Raw genomic sequence first — 15108 nt, 5'->3', positions numbered from 1 at the left:
TCTTCTACTCTTCCCATATAACCATCACCATTAGGATCCCAATGTGGATCCTGAAGAGGAAAGAGATTTTTAACTCTCTTCTGTGTTATTCTACAAGCCACTTCTGCAAATCTCCCTGCTACCTTCAAAACTAATGCTTTTTCTGTCTCCATTAAGGCAGTCAACAACAGCTGAAGATCTGACCAATCAGATTGATATTGTTTAATTGTAAACTTTAATTTCTTTACAACACTTTTTGGGTCACTTTGGTAGTGTTTAGCAATCTTTTCCTAAGCTTCTAGATCCATTGTAGAAAATGGGAATTTTAACTAAGATTTTTTTTTCCCTTCAGAACTTACTGCCTCCCTCCAGGGTGCTTGTATAATTTCCCTAGTTTGTTTTGGGGTCTGGGATGCTGTAGGACCCTTTGGAGAGGGCTCCTCCTCTTCACTGTCACTGCTGGGCAATGGTGGATATAGTTCCATTGGTTTAGAGGATTCAGAAGTAAGTGGGATCTTTGCCCAAGAAGATAAAGTAGAGGATAAAGTGGGAATTGATACAGCTACGAGTGAAGTGGAGGATGAGGTAGAAGTTGGGGTGGGTTTTCCCCAAGGAGGTGGTGTGGAGGATGAAGCAGGAGTTGGGGTTGTGGTTGAAGTGTGGGATGAAATAGAAGTTGGAGTTGAAATAGAAGTTGGAGTTGAAATAGAAACTGGAGTTGGTTCATCTGGGAATGAAGTCGGGGATGAAGTGGGAGTTGAGGTTAATAACTGTCCTGAATTTGCTTCTTCTCTCAGCCCCCCTTGTCTGCTGGGGATGGTCTAAACAAATCCCCCAACTCTTGCTCCAGTGAATCAGCTGGATGCACCTTGACAGGGTGTGTGCAGTGTTGGTTTATTGAACATGTACTGCAACATCCTTTGGGTTTCCCTCCATAAACCTTCTTGTCTTTCTCATAGGCCAATACCAAGGGGTCAGAGGGGGGTCTAATTCCACAGTCCCTCTGCCACTCAGGGTGGTTCTGGAGGGAGAAAAACATATCAGCATATATCACCTCTTCCCACCTCTGTTCCTGTCTCAACAAAAGCATCAGCTGTAACAGAGTCTCATAATCCAAAGTCACAGCTGGTGGCCACCCGACACCCTCTTCAAGCCTGTAAAGTGGCCACCATTGTGTACAAAATTTAACAAAAGCCTTCTTGTTTTCTGTACCACCATAACCCACTAGTTCCTTCCAGTGTGTCAAAATACATCCCAAAGGACTAATTTTAGAGATCTCTCTACTCTGTTTTGTTCCCATTGCTTCTTCTCCCCTTAACAAAACTAGCACTCTACACCAATTCTTATTATCTCATTCTTTGCTTCTTATCTCACGTTCATCCAAACTTCACCTCACAGTCCCTACAGTCTTTCCCAGTCTTCTTCTTGCACAGCCCACAGCTCAGGTACTTAGTGTGACTTTCCACACACCAGCTTTAAAATCCTTGGTTCAAAATCAGCTCAATCAGGGAGCTGTCAGCACTGGGCACACTCTCTGTACCAGTTAGCAGAAGAATAATAAGAGTGTCCTGTTCAAATCCTATACTGCAATAACACCCACACACAATGCCAACCTCTAGATGCACTGAAGGCTGCAGGAAAATTCTCATGGGCAGAAGCTGTTCCATTCACCCTTCCTTGACTTTCTAAATTCTCTACAGCAGATTGTTTCCAATTCAGAGCCACCAGGTTACCAATGAAAGTCTGGTATAATCCACTTAAATGCACCCTTTTGTGTCCCCTGTCTATCCACCAGTTTACTGAATTCACAAACTCCCAAACCACTATCACTATTCATCTATCCCAAACCACTGAGGTCAAGGGATCCCTTCTATCCATCTGGCCAGGCTGAATTCTCAGACAAAGCTACCCTTGTGATAGTTCTAACAATCTACAAACACAACCTCTGTGCCTAAAATCAAACAAAGTCCTTATGAAAAGCTTCTTCTCTTTGCCAAACATGTCATGTTCCTTGTCTCTTCCCAATCTCCTTCAACAATGTCCCTGTCCCAGCTCCTAAAAACTAAACAACTCTTTCCACAAATCACTTTTACTATTTCACACTCAGCGTGTGATGCTTCCCAGTTATAATATCGTGCCAGCTCCAGAATACACCTGGGGCACACAGGCCTCCTTCTGTAAGATACACAAAACCACCTCTTCTTACACTCCTTTCAACAAAGGAGAACCCACACTGGATGCCACTTTATATCCCAATGGAAAATAGTTAGAGTACATACAAAACAATGAATTACTCCTATTAGTCCCTGCCACAATGGGTTCCTAAGTCCTCCTTCAACTGGGGGTAATTCCCAATCGAAAGCCAAATGATTATTAGCACGATTTGCATATAAACCACCACAAAAAATTGTCTCTGTCCTCCCGTCCTCTCACCTTATCAAAACCCAATCTCCAGTAGCATTCAAAAAATCACCTGATTCAAGTTGAAACCATCTAAAAAGGGCCTGCCTGGATGGCTGAACTCTTTTGTTTTGGATCCTGCTTCAGCTGCCACCTTCAATCAAACCAATGCAACAAACTTGCTGCACCTATAACTTTTGACACAAGATGGCAGTGTCACCTCAGAAAGACACCACATCTCCAAAACAGTTGTCACTTACACACAGGTGAATACCACACTAGTCACTCACACACAAGCTAGTATCAAAGCCTTATGATTTCGGTGGGAAACGCTTAAAAAAACACTACACTAAGGCACTCAGTCCCTGTATCTTAAATTCCACAGGCAGAAAAATACCCCAAATACCATCCTAATTGCCTCTGTAAATCCAGACCCTTTTAGTGTGAACACCAGGTGTTACAGTAAGTACTGAACCCTGTAACCAAAGTACACACACGTCACAATCACAGCAGGGAGGGGCGTCTTTTTATTAGGAAAAAAATTAAATGATTCACACAACATACAGCCCTATCAAGTGCTTTGAACATGCATCCATCAGTCACTTCATTTTTTCCCGACTGTTTCAGTTGCCTGAAGACAAAATCATAGGTCCAAACACCCTCTCATTTCATGCCAGTAGCAGGTCTCAGCAAACTCTCTCACAGCCATTCTGAAAGTCAGGACACACTCACAACACATAACAACCACAGACAAGGATTTACCTCTAAACTGCTAGCTCCTGTTGCCAGCAAACCAGGCCCTTTAGGGCACAACAAAAAGAACAATCCCCCTCTGCCAGCAACCAAAGCCTAAACTCCACCATGGCACAGTATGACAGTTCTCTCTGCCGGCAGCCAATTACCACTGCACCCTGCAAGCACCCTACTGAGGCTGTGCTGCTGTGCCAGGAGTCTCTGCCCTCTACTCTGCTCACAGGCACTTCCCCTGCAGAGACAGTGAAGGGCTCAGGAAGAGTCTTGGACACACAAGTCAGGATAGTCACTTGTTTTTAATAAAATGCACAAGAAAAAGCTTTTGTGCTTCAAAGGACAGGGACATGTTTATGTAGAAATACTATGACAAATAATACAGTATGTTACAAAAAATATTACAACAGTATAAAAAAAATTTAAAAAGGTACCAATTAAGAAATGGACAAACAGGAAAAAAAAAAAGTTGAGATTGTAAACAGTTACATTCTGAATGCTCTGCAGCAGGAGATAGTTTAATTTTTCTGAAAAGATACAGCCATCATTTTCCTCAGGGCATCCTTGAGCTCCTGGTTCCTCAGGCTGTAGATCAGGGGGTTCAGGGCTGGAGGCACCACTGAGTACAGAACTGACAGGGCCAGATCCAGGGATGGGGAGGAGATGGAGGGGGGCTTCAGGTAGGCAAAGGTGGCAGTGCTGAGGAACAGGGAGACCACAGCCAGGTGAGGGAGGCAGGTGGAAAAGGCTTTGTGCCGTCCCTGCTCAGTGGGGATGCTCAGCACAGCCCTGAAGATCTGCACATAGGAGAAAACAATGAACACAACACAGCCAAAAGCTAAAAAGACACTAACAGCAAGAAGCCCAAGTTCCCTGAGTTTGGAGTGTGAGCAGGAGAGCTTGAGCATCTGAGGAACTTCACAGAAGAACTGGCCCAGGGCATTGCCCTGGTACAGGGGCAGGGAAAATGTATTGGCTGTGTGCATGAGAGCATAGAGAAAGGCAGTGGCCCAGGCAGCTGCTGCCATGTGGGCACAAGCTCTGCTGCCCAGGAGGGTCCCGTAGTGCAGGGGTTTGCAGATGGACACGTAGCGGTCATAGCACATGATGGTCAAGAGACAAAGCTCTGCTGAAATGAAAAAGACAAGCAGAAACACCTGTGCAGCACATCCTTCATAGGAGATGTTCCTGGTGTTCCAGAGGGAATTGTGCATGGCTTTGGGGACAGTGGTGAGGATGGAGCCCAGGTCGGTGAGGGCCAGGTGGAGCAGGAAGAAGAACATGGGGCTGTGCAGGTGGTGGCTGGAGGCCACGGCGCTGATGACGAGACCGTTGCTCAGGAGGGCAGCCAGGGAGATGCCCAGGAAGAGGCAGAAGTGCAGGAGCTGCAGCTGCCGCGTGTTTGCCAATGGCAGCAGGAGGAAGTGGCTGATGGAGCTGCTGTTGGACATTTCTTCACTCTGGGCATTGTGGACTGTTGAAAGAACACATTGACAAGCTGGAATAAATTCCTTGATTCAATCCTATGCTGTTTAACCAGGAATCCCCTCATTAATATTTCCCTTGTTTTGGAGAAAATTCAATAAAGTTTTATTTTTCATTTCATATTTGTGCTGCTGAGTTATTGCTTCATTTTCAGAATTGGTCTCCAGGCCTCCAAACAGAGGCCTGTGCCCTAGTGCAGTCAGACCTACTGGTCTCCTTTGCTAATTACAGCTCCCTTACTTCAGGGTGATTGAGCTTCAGCTTTTCTTGAAAAATAAAGTGGACTACCTGTAAGCCGCACTTTAAAAATTAGTTTATCTAAGCTCTTCCCTTCTTTTTTTCTGTGCACCTGGAAACGGACAGATACCAAGGGTTGGACTGTCTCTCTGCTCCTCGGAGTTGTGCCTACTGGGAGCTGTTTCTCCTTATCCAAGCCTTGTCCCTGCCAGTGCTCCCAGAGCCCAGCCCAGCTCTGGGGGTTCAGCTCTGTCCTGCACATCCCTCCTAGCACAGGCCACTACCCAAGGCCATCTCCCTGGCAGCAGGGCCTTAAGGGCAGCTCAGACAGATGCTGCAAGCCAAGCTGGTGCTGGTGCTGTCTGAAGGCAGAGGAGGGTTTGGAGGCACTTTCTGAGGGTGATCTGAGGCAGATCTGCTGATCCCCAGGGTGACAGTGCAGGAGTCTCAGTGACACAGACAACCCTGACAGCCCCTTTCCCTTTCCTTTAGGAGAAAGCTGAGAGCAGCCCTGGCCATGCAGCACCCTCTCCACAGCAGGAGGAATCTGCCCTGATGGGGGTGGCTCCTTCCACCTCCAACTCCTCCCCACAGTCCATGGGGAGCTCCCAGGAAGGCTGAGAGCTGCCCCTGGCAGGTGGCAGATCCCCTGGCCTGGCCAAGAGCCCTCAGGGCTGCAGCACCTGCTCTGCACCACAGCCCTGGGCAGCCCTGGCTGCAGCCCCAGCCTCAGCCCCTGCAGCCGTCCCTGGCAGCAGGAGCCGTCCTGCCCTGTCCCTCTGACGGTGCCCAGGGCAGCCCCTGTGCTCTGGAGCACATCCTCCCCCAAAGCAGAAAGGGCAGCAGAGCCATCCTTACAGCGCTGTCAGTCCTGTCCTGGCTCAGCTTTAGGAGATCCCTGCAGCCAGAGACTTACTGTGTCAGAAGATTTCTCTGTGAAGAATCTCAGAATTGTCCTTCAAGGTGCTTTAACCCTCTGTCTTCTTCACTGCTCTCAGGTACCTCCAGGCAGTGGCCTCAGCCCTGCTGGGCTTGGAGTGGAGCTGCTCCTCAGGAGAAATGTCTTTTTGAAGCTCTTCTTGATTGCCAGGAGCTGCCTCTGTGCCAGGAGCCCAGCCCAGCTCAGCAGCACAGGAAAAGTACAAGGACCTTAATGAGTCTCTTGGGGCTTTGGTGTTGTTTACATCACTCAGTCCCTGAAAGGGTCTTTAAAAAGTTTTCAAGAACTCAAAATGAGTTTGAAACACTGAAGTTTCTTGAAGTTTTAATGGGTCCCTGTGAAGGATGTGACTGAGAAATTGTCCCCAGGTTCCAGATAGAGCAGAACACTGCAGGCAGTGATGACAGGTGGGGACAAACAAGCCAAAGGTGTCTCTGATGCTGAGCAAACCTGGATGTGTTTCAGGAATGCCAAGGGCCAAGGCCTGAGCCCCAGCCCCTGCCAAGGCACATCCTGTCCCTCCCTCAGTGCTCAGGGCTCTTCCCAGGCCACTGGGATGTGGGGATGTGCAATGCCAAAGGCAGGAGCATGGGGCGGCCCCTGCCAGGCTGCTGAGCAGGGCCAAGGAGGCAATGAGGCCCCAGGGCTGCAAGGGTCACTTGTCTCCTGCTGATGGCTCAGGCCCAGGCCCAGCAGCCATGGCCCAAGTGCTGCAGGAGTTGGCTGTGTCAGGGCCTTGCAGCTGCTGCCCATCCCTGTGCCCTGTGCAGCCCAGGCTGTCCTACGGTGTCCATGCCCTGCGCCTCTGTCCCTGCAGGCTGTCGTCATCCCCCGGCTGCCCCACCTGCCTGGGCCCTTCCTTTGCTGACAGCTCTGCCTCCTGCCTGCCTCTGCCTGGCCACACACAGCCTTGGGCTTGAAACCAGGAGGGTTCATTCAACTTTTACTGTGCCTGTGAAGTTTTAGCTCAGGAACAAGGCATGCAGGGCCTGCTTTGTCAGCAAGGACAGTTGTAAGACAAGTAGAAGACATCTGGCTCGGGAGTGCAGTGATAGAAAAAACAAGTACTGAATCTTGGAACTTGGGGTGTTTTTTGCGGTAATGGTTAATTTTAATACACATGTAACACCTGCGTTAGAAAGAGGGAGACTGACTCAACCGATGTTGATTAATCAGGCTCAATTTTATTTGTTTTCTCGCTTACATTTATATTCTTATTAATTAGTTCATACATATTGCAAAAGCCAAGCTCCTGATTGGTAGTGACTACACAATAGCTTACTTCATGCTGTATCAGCATATTGCAACAGTTGTATCGCCTTGTAGCATTCAGTTCCTCTTTTTTCATGATCTCAGTTTCTCTCCCTCATCCTCATGCTGGCCTTGTTCTAGCTTCTAGTTACAATATTAGTCTAAGAGCTATTGTGTCCCTTATCCTCTAACCATTCCTTAGCTATCTTCTCCACAATTCCCCCTTTTTCTTTAATGGTTGTAAGTACTTGGGACTGACAACGAAAAAAGCAAGCAAATACCAATTTCACGCATAGAATGACAATTAAAATTATAAGCAAAAATCGTAGCTCTTTTTTCAAAAGCTGTGTTAGCCATGGTGTTAGACCAAAAGTTTATAGTGGCTCTGTTCTGAAGGACTGCGTGTCTCAGGCTGTTTATGTCCTGAGTGAGTGCTGATATGACCTCTGTAGTAACATTTGCCTGCTTTATAGCCCAACATGCAGTATTAAGTGACACCAATGCATGAGCTGTGCCAACTCCAGGGGTTAGAGATGCAAAAATACGAGCTGTAGGACTCCATAATTCTACTTTGTCATCACAGTTTTTATCAAGGGCCCGTAAAGATCGTCGTCGCCATACCTTAGTGCTATTGATCAAAGAGGGCAGTGCGTGGCGGTCAGGGGCAAATAATGTAAGCTGACCTAGATAACAGGGACCTCCTATAACCTCTTTAGGTATTCCTTGCCATGCTCTATCCCTACAGATCAGGAAAATTCTTGCTGGCAATGCTTTTGCCGTATTATTGTTCCAAATTCTGTTTCTGTTACTGCTGGCTGTTACACCATATGCCCCAAGCCCTTGGTGATCACTTTCGTTACCACAGTACCCATACAACAGCTGACAATTCCAAAGTTTGTAAAGAATCCCTCTCTTCAGCAGGCAATATTACTTCTTGCCATTCATTTCTCTGCTGCTATGTAATAGCAGCTTTTTGTGACTTTTTCCCAGCATCTGTGAAAACTGTGATTGCTTCTGGGATGGGCTGTTCACTCTGCAGAGGTTTGCTCAGCCACTGTTGTTCTCCCACCCATTGCAAGGGTGGGGGCCACTTTACCGTTGTCACAACTGTGGCCCCTCCTCCCAGTAGAGCAAGGCCCACCTCCTCATGATTTTCAATGTACCATTGCAGTATATCTCGAGCTATTGGCAACAGAATAGTGCCTGGTTCATTCCCCGTAATCTGTCGTGCACGCTGTCTACCTTTATGGATAAGGACTGCCAACATTTCGGATTTTTTAAAAACAGTTTTACATTGTTGTAGGGGTGTAACCATTCTAATACCGGAATGTCTTTTTCCTCTCCCCTATTCTCCCCCTTTTTCTTTAATTGCTGAACAAGGGCTCCAAGAAGATAGCGTTTCTCGAGCCATATAGCCAAATCAATAGGCAGGAGAGGGTCACGGCAAGAAGTACTGCCTTGTTGAATGATTTCAGCAAACCAAGAGCAATATTCTCATTGTGCTGTTGTCTCATTTTGCCAGTGAGAAACGTAACTTTTCCACGCTTCCCTCGCACATTCTTGTTTTCCAATTAAACAAGTGCGAAATGGATTGGAAGGCGTGGCAAGTGATAAACACAAATTATCCTGACCAGATTGATTAACCCAAGTGACCCACATGTTTTGCCTTTCGTCTATTTTTGGTAGCTCTGTGAGCCCAGCGGCAACAACACACATCCCAATCAGCAGGATCCACCTGATGCATATGAGGTATCCTCACCCCATATTTGCAGGTTGTCTGCAATATGCGAGTAGCCTTTTGTGCCAACAGGCGACACACCTCTTTTTCTATTAAAAATACCAATTTTAGCCTATATCTTTGACCTAAATCTTGAACAAGGTTTACTGCTTCTGGCACAGTACTGCACCCTGTATAATTTTTTATGGCTGTCTACCAATTATAATGATGCCAATAAAAGCAGCAGCGTGGGCACCATGGCTGTGCAAGCTGCTGTGGAAAAACCCACCACTGTCTGCAACAAGCCCCACAATATATTTTTACCCAAGCACCACAGTTAGGCTTGTCACAGTGCAGACAGTTAGAACTCTTAATTAATCGTAGTCGGGTGCTTTGTAGTTCATGCACCAATGTTAGTACATCAGTTCTGTTTTCTACTACTAGAGGATTAGGCCACACTGGCCGGAGCCGAGCTATCACAGGTTGAAGCATCAGGAGCAGGTGATGCCGCTCTCGTTCTGCTGGACTGCTGGGTGCTGTCATTCCCTGCTTGCGTCCAGCGGCTGGGAATCCACACAGGACCTGTGGGTGTAAGCACACACATGTGACCTCAACCAATATACTGTACTTCAGCAGGTCCAGTGTTAAGAATGGTGATCCTCCTGTAGAGCCAAGACCATAGTATCCTCTTTGTGTTTCCGAGCGATGTTCCGGAGCCAAGGTCGAAAATGGTAACAATTGAGCTATCTGGGTGCCAGCTGGAGTGAGCACTGGAGGATATAGTGTTCATGCCAAAATACAAATCTTGCCTGTAAAATTAGCATCAATAAATCCCACAGTAAAATGTCCTTTTAAAAAAGTAGAAGATCGTCTCAAAGTAAAGCAGGAACCAGCTGTCCCTGATAAGTTACTGGTCTCTTTACTCCAGTGGGAATTGGCACAGTGTGATTGTCCTTAATAGATATGTCCACTGCGGCTGTTAAGTCCAGGCCGGCTGATCCTGAGGTGTAGGCATGAAGGGAGGAGACAGGGCGGAGAGATTGGTGACTCCTGTTGCTAGGGATGACTGCAACGAAAGCAGGTTATCTTTCTGGCTGGAGCTGGTCCAGTTCTCGCTGTACTTGCTGCTTGCAGCGGTGCCAGGGTGGCCAGTGCCTGCGTTTGCTGCTCCTGCCCTCCTCGCAATGCCTCCCCTAATTGCTTAACAGCTTCCATTGACTCTTTGACTGCTTCAACTAACATAGCCTGGGGCCCAACAGGGACTCTACTCATCCACTCCAGCATCTCCTCAATAGATGCATTACCTGGGAGCTAGACCAAAATTGTCCTAGTGGCTGGATTACAGTTTTGTAAGAAGCACTGTCTTAATAAGGCACCTTTCATCCACTCCTGAACATCTGGAGTCTGATCTATAGCAGCTGACATCTTATCCACAAATTGAGCAAATGATTCTTCCCTGTCCTGTTTGATATTCATGTAGGTGGGCATCCTTACTGTTATTTTAACTCTTTTCAATGCTTCTAAAGCAAGTTGCATGGCTTCTGTTAGCTTATCAGGACTTCGTAGAGCTTGATGATCTGAATTAGAAAATGGTCCAGTTCCCATCAGCTCTTCAGCAGTGACCCCAAATAAGGGATGTCCCTGCCCTCTTTGTGCATTAGCACTAGTAATACACAGGTCTTGCCAGTGAGCTTGCCGAAGCAATTGCTGAGACTGGGTCAAAATCATTTTCATAATAGTTCAAATATCATTTTGTAACAAAACATTAGCACCCCAGATATAATTTAGTAACTGTTTAGCAGGCTCACTATGAATACCCGATTCATTCACTGTAGCACGCACTTGGGTAAGAATTTTCCAATCCAGGGCAGTAATAGTACCCTGTGTTATTGCTCCCTGGGGGGTCTGTTGTTGGGTATAAGTGACTGGAAAGGCCTGAGCTACTGTTTCATGCAGGATTCCGGCAGCTTGCATATCTCCAGCAAAAACTGCCTCTTGGTGAATGTCATGCCACATTTAATTACCTTGCAAACCGTCTCAGCTGAAAAAAGGCTGCCAAGGCCACCATTCAGGCTCTTGAAGGGGAGGTGAACAAAAGAAAGGAAGTCCAGAAACCCTCCAGGGCTGCAAAGTTCTTTGGTGTTTATAATAGTCGCCCCATGAAAGGCGTAATAGCACCCGTCAGCCCCACTCTGCAGGATGTGATAGATCACATGTCCAAGGCAGAGGAAGTTTCCCTGCTGGTGCCAAGACAGACTGAGAGAGAACAGGACGTGGCACAGCCGCCCCACTCTGGGGGCCTGGTGAAAGATGAGGAGTCAGGCGGAGCCGAGGGCGGGACGGGGCTGGCCCAGGGGACAAAGGAAGGGGGTGGAGTGCGAGGCAGAGACGGGAGTGAGGGGGTGCAGCCCACCCTTCCCCTGAGAATGAGGAAGTGGTAGAGGCCACATGAGAGGGGACAGCTCCACCTCACACAGCAGCGGCAGCAGGAGCTGCAGGGGCACAGCAGCAGCTCGTTCACAGCGCGCCACAGCAGCAGCACAATGTTCCCTCCCCACGGACTCTTATTCAGAAACTTCAGAGATTGAGAGTCCTAGTAACAGTTCTCAAGGCAAACAGTCACAGAAAAAATTACAGCGTGCAAATGAATTACAACAAATAATAACTAAGCTTGCTGAGCTCTCAAAGCAACAAGATCAGTTAGAAAAACAAACAACTGTAAATCAAATTGAGAGACGCTGGGCTGCAGTGGTCAAGGACGCTGTTTTAGATGGAGATCGGCAGACCACCAGCTCCTTGTCCTGCCCCGTCATTGTCAATAACAGAAATGCTAGTTGGGAACCTCATAATAGGAAAGTACTTCAGTCAGCAAAACAAACAGTCACTAATTATGGAATCAGATCAGAAGCAGCCAGAAACATAGTTCAATATGTATTTACTGCAGATATACTTTGCCCTGCTGATTCTGCTGCTAACACTCTCACAATTCCTCATTTTTGAAAGAGAGTGGAAGCATTTGGCAATTGAAGAAGCCAACAACAACAATTATTAGGAAATTTGTATGGAATCCAGCCAGACATGCTGACAGGACAAGGACCTTATGCTACAACAAATGTACAGCTTACCTATCCCATTGAAATCCATCAACTGTCTCAATTGCTGGTTCACAGAACCTTGCTTCTGGTTCCAGACAAAAAGAAGCCATTCTACAATAAAGTAAGGGGCCACAGATCTGTATAGAGAGTTTATTGACAGTCAGCTGCTTTAAAAGATGTACCAGACGTGTCACCAGAGGTGCAAGAACATTTATTCAGTTCTCTTGCTTTCAAGAATGCCAATTCATGCACAAGAACCATTCTGGCCACGCTCCCTCAAGGCAGTCCAGTAGATGAAATGCCACCCAAGGACCACTCAAGCTGAACAAAACAACCAGACTGCAGCATTCACAGCAGCCATGCATGATGCCATACAGCAACAAGGGCACCTCATTGCAGCTGCTTTGTCAGGTGGCAAATTAATAACCCCAGCCACAGCAACAAAACTCCACATCCCAACAAACCAGCTGGCATCATTTTCTTCCAATGTGGCGAAACAGGCCATTTCAAACAAGCCTGTCAAAAGACTGTGTGGCGTCACAAATGTAATCTTGACACCCATGCCACTGAAGCTTGTTGCAAGTTGGAAAACTTCGAGCACAGTGCATTAAGGCACTGCACGAAGACACAAATGGATGCCTTGGAGAATTGCTTTTGCAGTTGCGGAGTGTCCTGAAGGAGCATCAGCATGTTTTTTGTGTCATGCACATTCGGAGCCATCAATGCAACAGTGGTTTGGGGAAGACAATGCACAAGCAGATGCTGCAGTCAGCTGTGTTGTCCATGTTCCCCCACAGAACAAGTTTTAAAGGGCTCCCAACAGTCATGAAACATTCCATCAAAATACAAGAGCCCTGCACCGACATTTCAGATCCCCCTGAATGATGCACAAGAGATTGTGTGTGCCTGCCCTCGGTGTAGCCATCATGGGCCTGGCCTTGGGCTAGGCACAAACCCAAAGGGACTGAAAGCTTTAGAACTGTGGCAGATGGATGTAATTCATGTTCCAGAATTTGAAAGACTGAAATATGTCCATGTAACTGTAGATACCTACTCAAAGTTTATTTGCGCAACAGCACAAACAGGGGAAAAGGCTCTGCATGTTGAAAGACATTTATCTGTCTGTTTTGCAGTCATGGATGTACCTGTAGAATTTAAAAATGACAATGGCCCATCTTATGTCGGTCAACAAATTGTCAAGTTTATGCAGAAGTGGGGAGTGAAACATACCACTGGAATCCCTCACTCTTCTACAGGTCAAGCTATTGTGGAAAGAGCCAATCAAACCTTGAAAGAATATTTAGAAAAGCAAAAGCAGAATGATGACATTGATGTAGTCAGTCGGTAGTCAAAAGTATTGTTTACTTTAAACTATTTGTGTTTAGCAGAAGGAAGAGAAGAACCTGCGGTCATGTTACATCACCACACAGTGAAGGAGGGAAGACCACAGGCAATTCCAGGACTTTATGTTTATCACAAAAATATGCAAATGGGTGAATGGCAAGGACCGAGTCCCGTGTTGTTTAATGGTCATGGATATATGTGTGTTTCCCCGGGAGCAGGACCTGTTTGGGTGCCGAATCGATTTACCTGTGCATGTCCCCAATCATTGATACCAGCCAGCAGTGACAACGACGACTTACCTGGAACACCCTGGGACAACTCTGAAACTGATGAAAATTGACTTTATAGTGTGCAGAAAAAATAGTTTATATAATCATAGCTATAAGATTTAGTTTATTTTAAGTCATAATTAGTATTTAGGATTCAATAATAACTAGGTCTTGTTTTTCTGTTTTTCTTTGACGGAGAACTGGGAAAGATAACCAAAAAATATCAGAAAAATGTTGTGGGTTGGAATGCTTATTTTAAGCAGTGTTTTGCCAAAGAAAGTATCTGGAGTGCTTGATATTGACCAAAGACAAAATATGTGGGTCACTTGGGCCAGTCAAACTGGACAAGATTCATTTTGTCTGTCTTTAGCTACACAGTCCAATCCTTTTCATACCTGTTTAATTGAACTCCCATTGAATTCCATGGCAAAGTTCAAACATTGGACTCAAGCTTGAATATATCCAAATTTGAATGAAGTCTGGAACTTGTAGTGCAATAGGCGCACTGGTTCCTCCAGCACTTGTTTTGTCAGTTGGTGTGAAACACAGAAGATTCCAAAGAATGCTTTAGGAGCACAAGCTGTTGCAGTGGCACAAAATCTTTAAGTTATGGGTACTGAGCCACAAGAATTCGACTTTCTTGGTTCTGTGCAAGGCAATTATTGTTTATGTTTGGAAATCATGTTGCAAAATCAAATTTGTTATATATGAAAGAAAAGCAGCCAAAAGATGGCAACACTTGGTTGTCTCCGAAATGCCCATTGTATTATAATTATTCAGAATATTGTAACAATTGGACTCAATCTGTAACACCATTAAAAGGGGCTGCAAAAAAATTGCCACCAGGAATTTTCCTCATTTGTGGGGACCGAGCCTGGTCTGCAGGACCTCAAAGAGCTGTAGGAGGTCTATGTTATTTTAGCAAATTAGCACTGTTTGCTCCCACCATTCATCAAATTTTGGATTGTCTCAGAAGCCCTGATGAACTAGACATTGTGTTCTCCAACTAGGCCCCAATTGCAAATATCAAGTGTCATTATGGGGGGTCCAGCTGTAATAGTAGTGTCAATTTTTTCCCCAGGAGTTGCTTCAGCTCAAGCTCTCACACAGTTGCAAACCTTGGCTTGCTGGACAAGAAAACAAATTAATCTAACATCTAATACGTTGAGTGAACTTGCCATGGATGTTAAAAGCATCCGCCATGCAGTTCTTCAAAACAGAGCTGCCATTGACTTCCTTCTTCTTGCCCAAGGACATGGATGTGAAGAGTTTGAAGGCATGTGTTGTATGAATCTGTCTGACCACTCTCAATCAATCTACAAGCAACTTCCACAGCTAAAGAGCAACATGGGGAAACTTGCAGTTGTTAACACTCCTTTTGATAAATGGCTCAATTCATGGGGTTTTGCTGGTTGGATCAAAGACTTAGTCCATTTTAGTATTATACTTTTTATCATTATTGTAGTTATTTTAGTTATTGTGCCTTGTTTATTACTGTGTACGTGACGAATAACTAGCCATGCTTTTGAGTCAGTCTGGGCAGCTCAAAAAGAAAAAGGGGGAATCATAGCAGAATTTCTCAGAGAATGAGGGCATGATTTATATTTGGAGTGAGGTTTGAGCTACCCCAGCCTGGGCCCCAGA

General features: G+C 46.0%; 3 protein-coding genes across 3 annotated transcripts in view; 1 reads left to right on the top strand and 2 right to left on the bottom strand.

Moving 5' to 3' along the window:
* Nucleotides 1-15108, top strand: part of LOC310920762 (olfactory receptor 14J1-like) — a gene marked incomplete at its 3' end in the record, with an annotated part of 1005486 nt that overhangs the window by 167448 nt on the left and 822930 nt on the right. The gene's annotated exons all lie outside the window — the stretch shown is intronic.
* LOC310920778 (olfactory receptor 14J1-like) overlaps nt 1-15108 on the bottom strand; it is a gene marked incomplete at its 3' end in the record, with an annotated part of 303434 nt that overhangs the window by 27000 nt on the left and 261326 nt on the right. The gene's annotated exons all lie outside the window — the stretch shown is intronic.
* On the bottom strand, nt 3645-4577 carry LOC310920777 (olfactory receptor 14J1-like; the record flags this gene model as incomplete). Its single annotated transcript, XM_083880841.1, has 1 exon — nt 3645-4577. One exon carries the CDS (start codon nt 4575-4577, stop codon nt 3645-3647), a length of 933 nt encoding a protein of 310 aa, XP_083736967.1.

The sequence above is a fragment of the Zosterops lateralis genome (assembly GCF_965231275.1).
Source record: "Zosterops lateralis genome assembly, chromosome: 31".
Classification (NCBI taxonomy): Eukaryota; Metazoa; Chordata; class Aves; order Passeriformes; family Zosteropidae; genus Zosterops; species Zosterops lateralis.
Note: the sequence above shows the minus strand (reverse complement) of the source record. Positions and strands in the feature narration are given on the sequence as shown.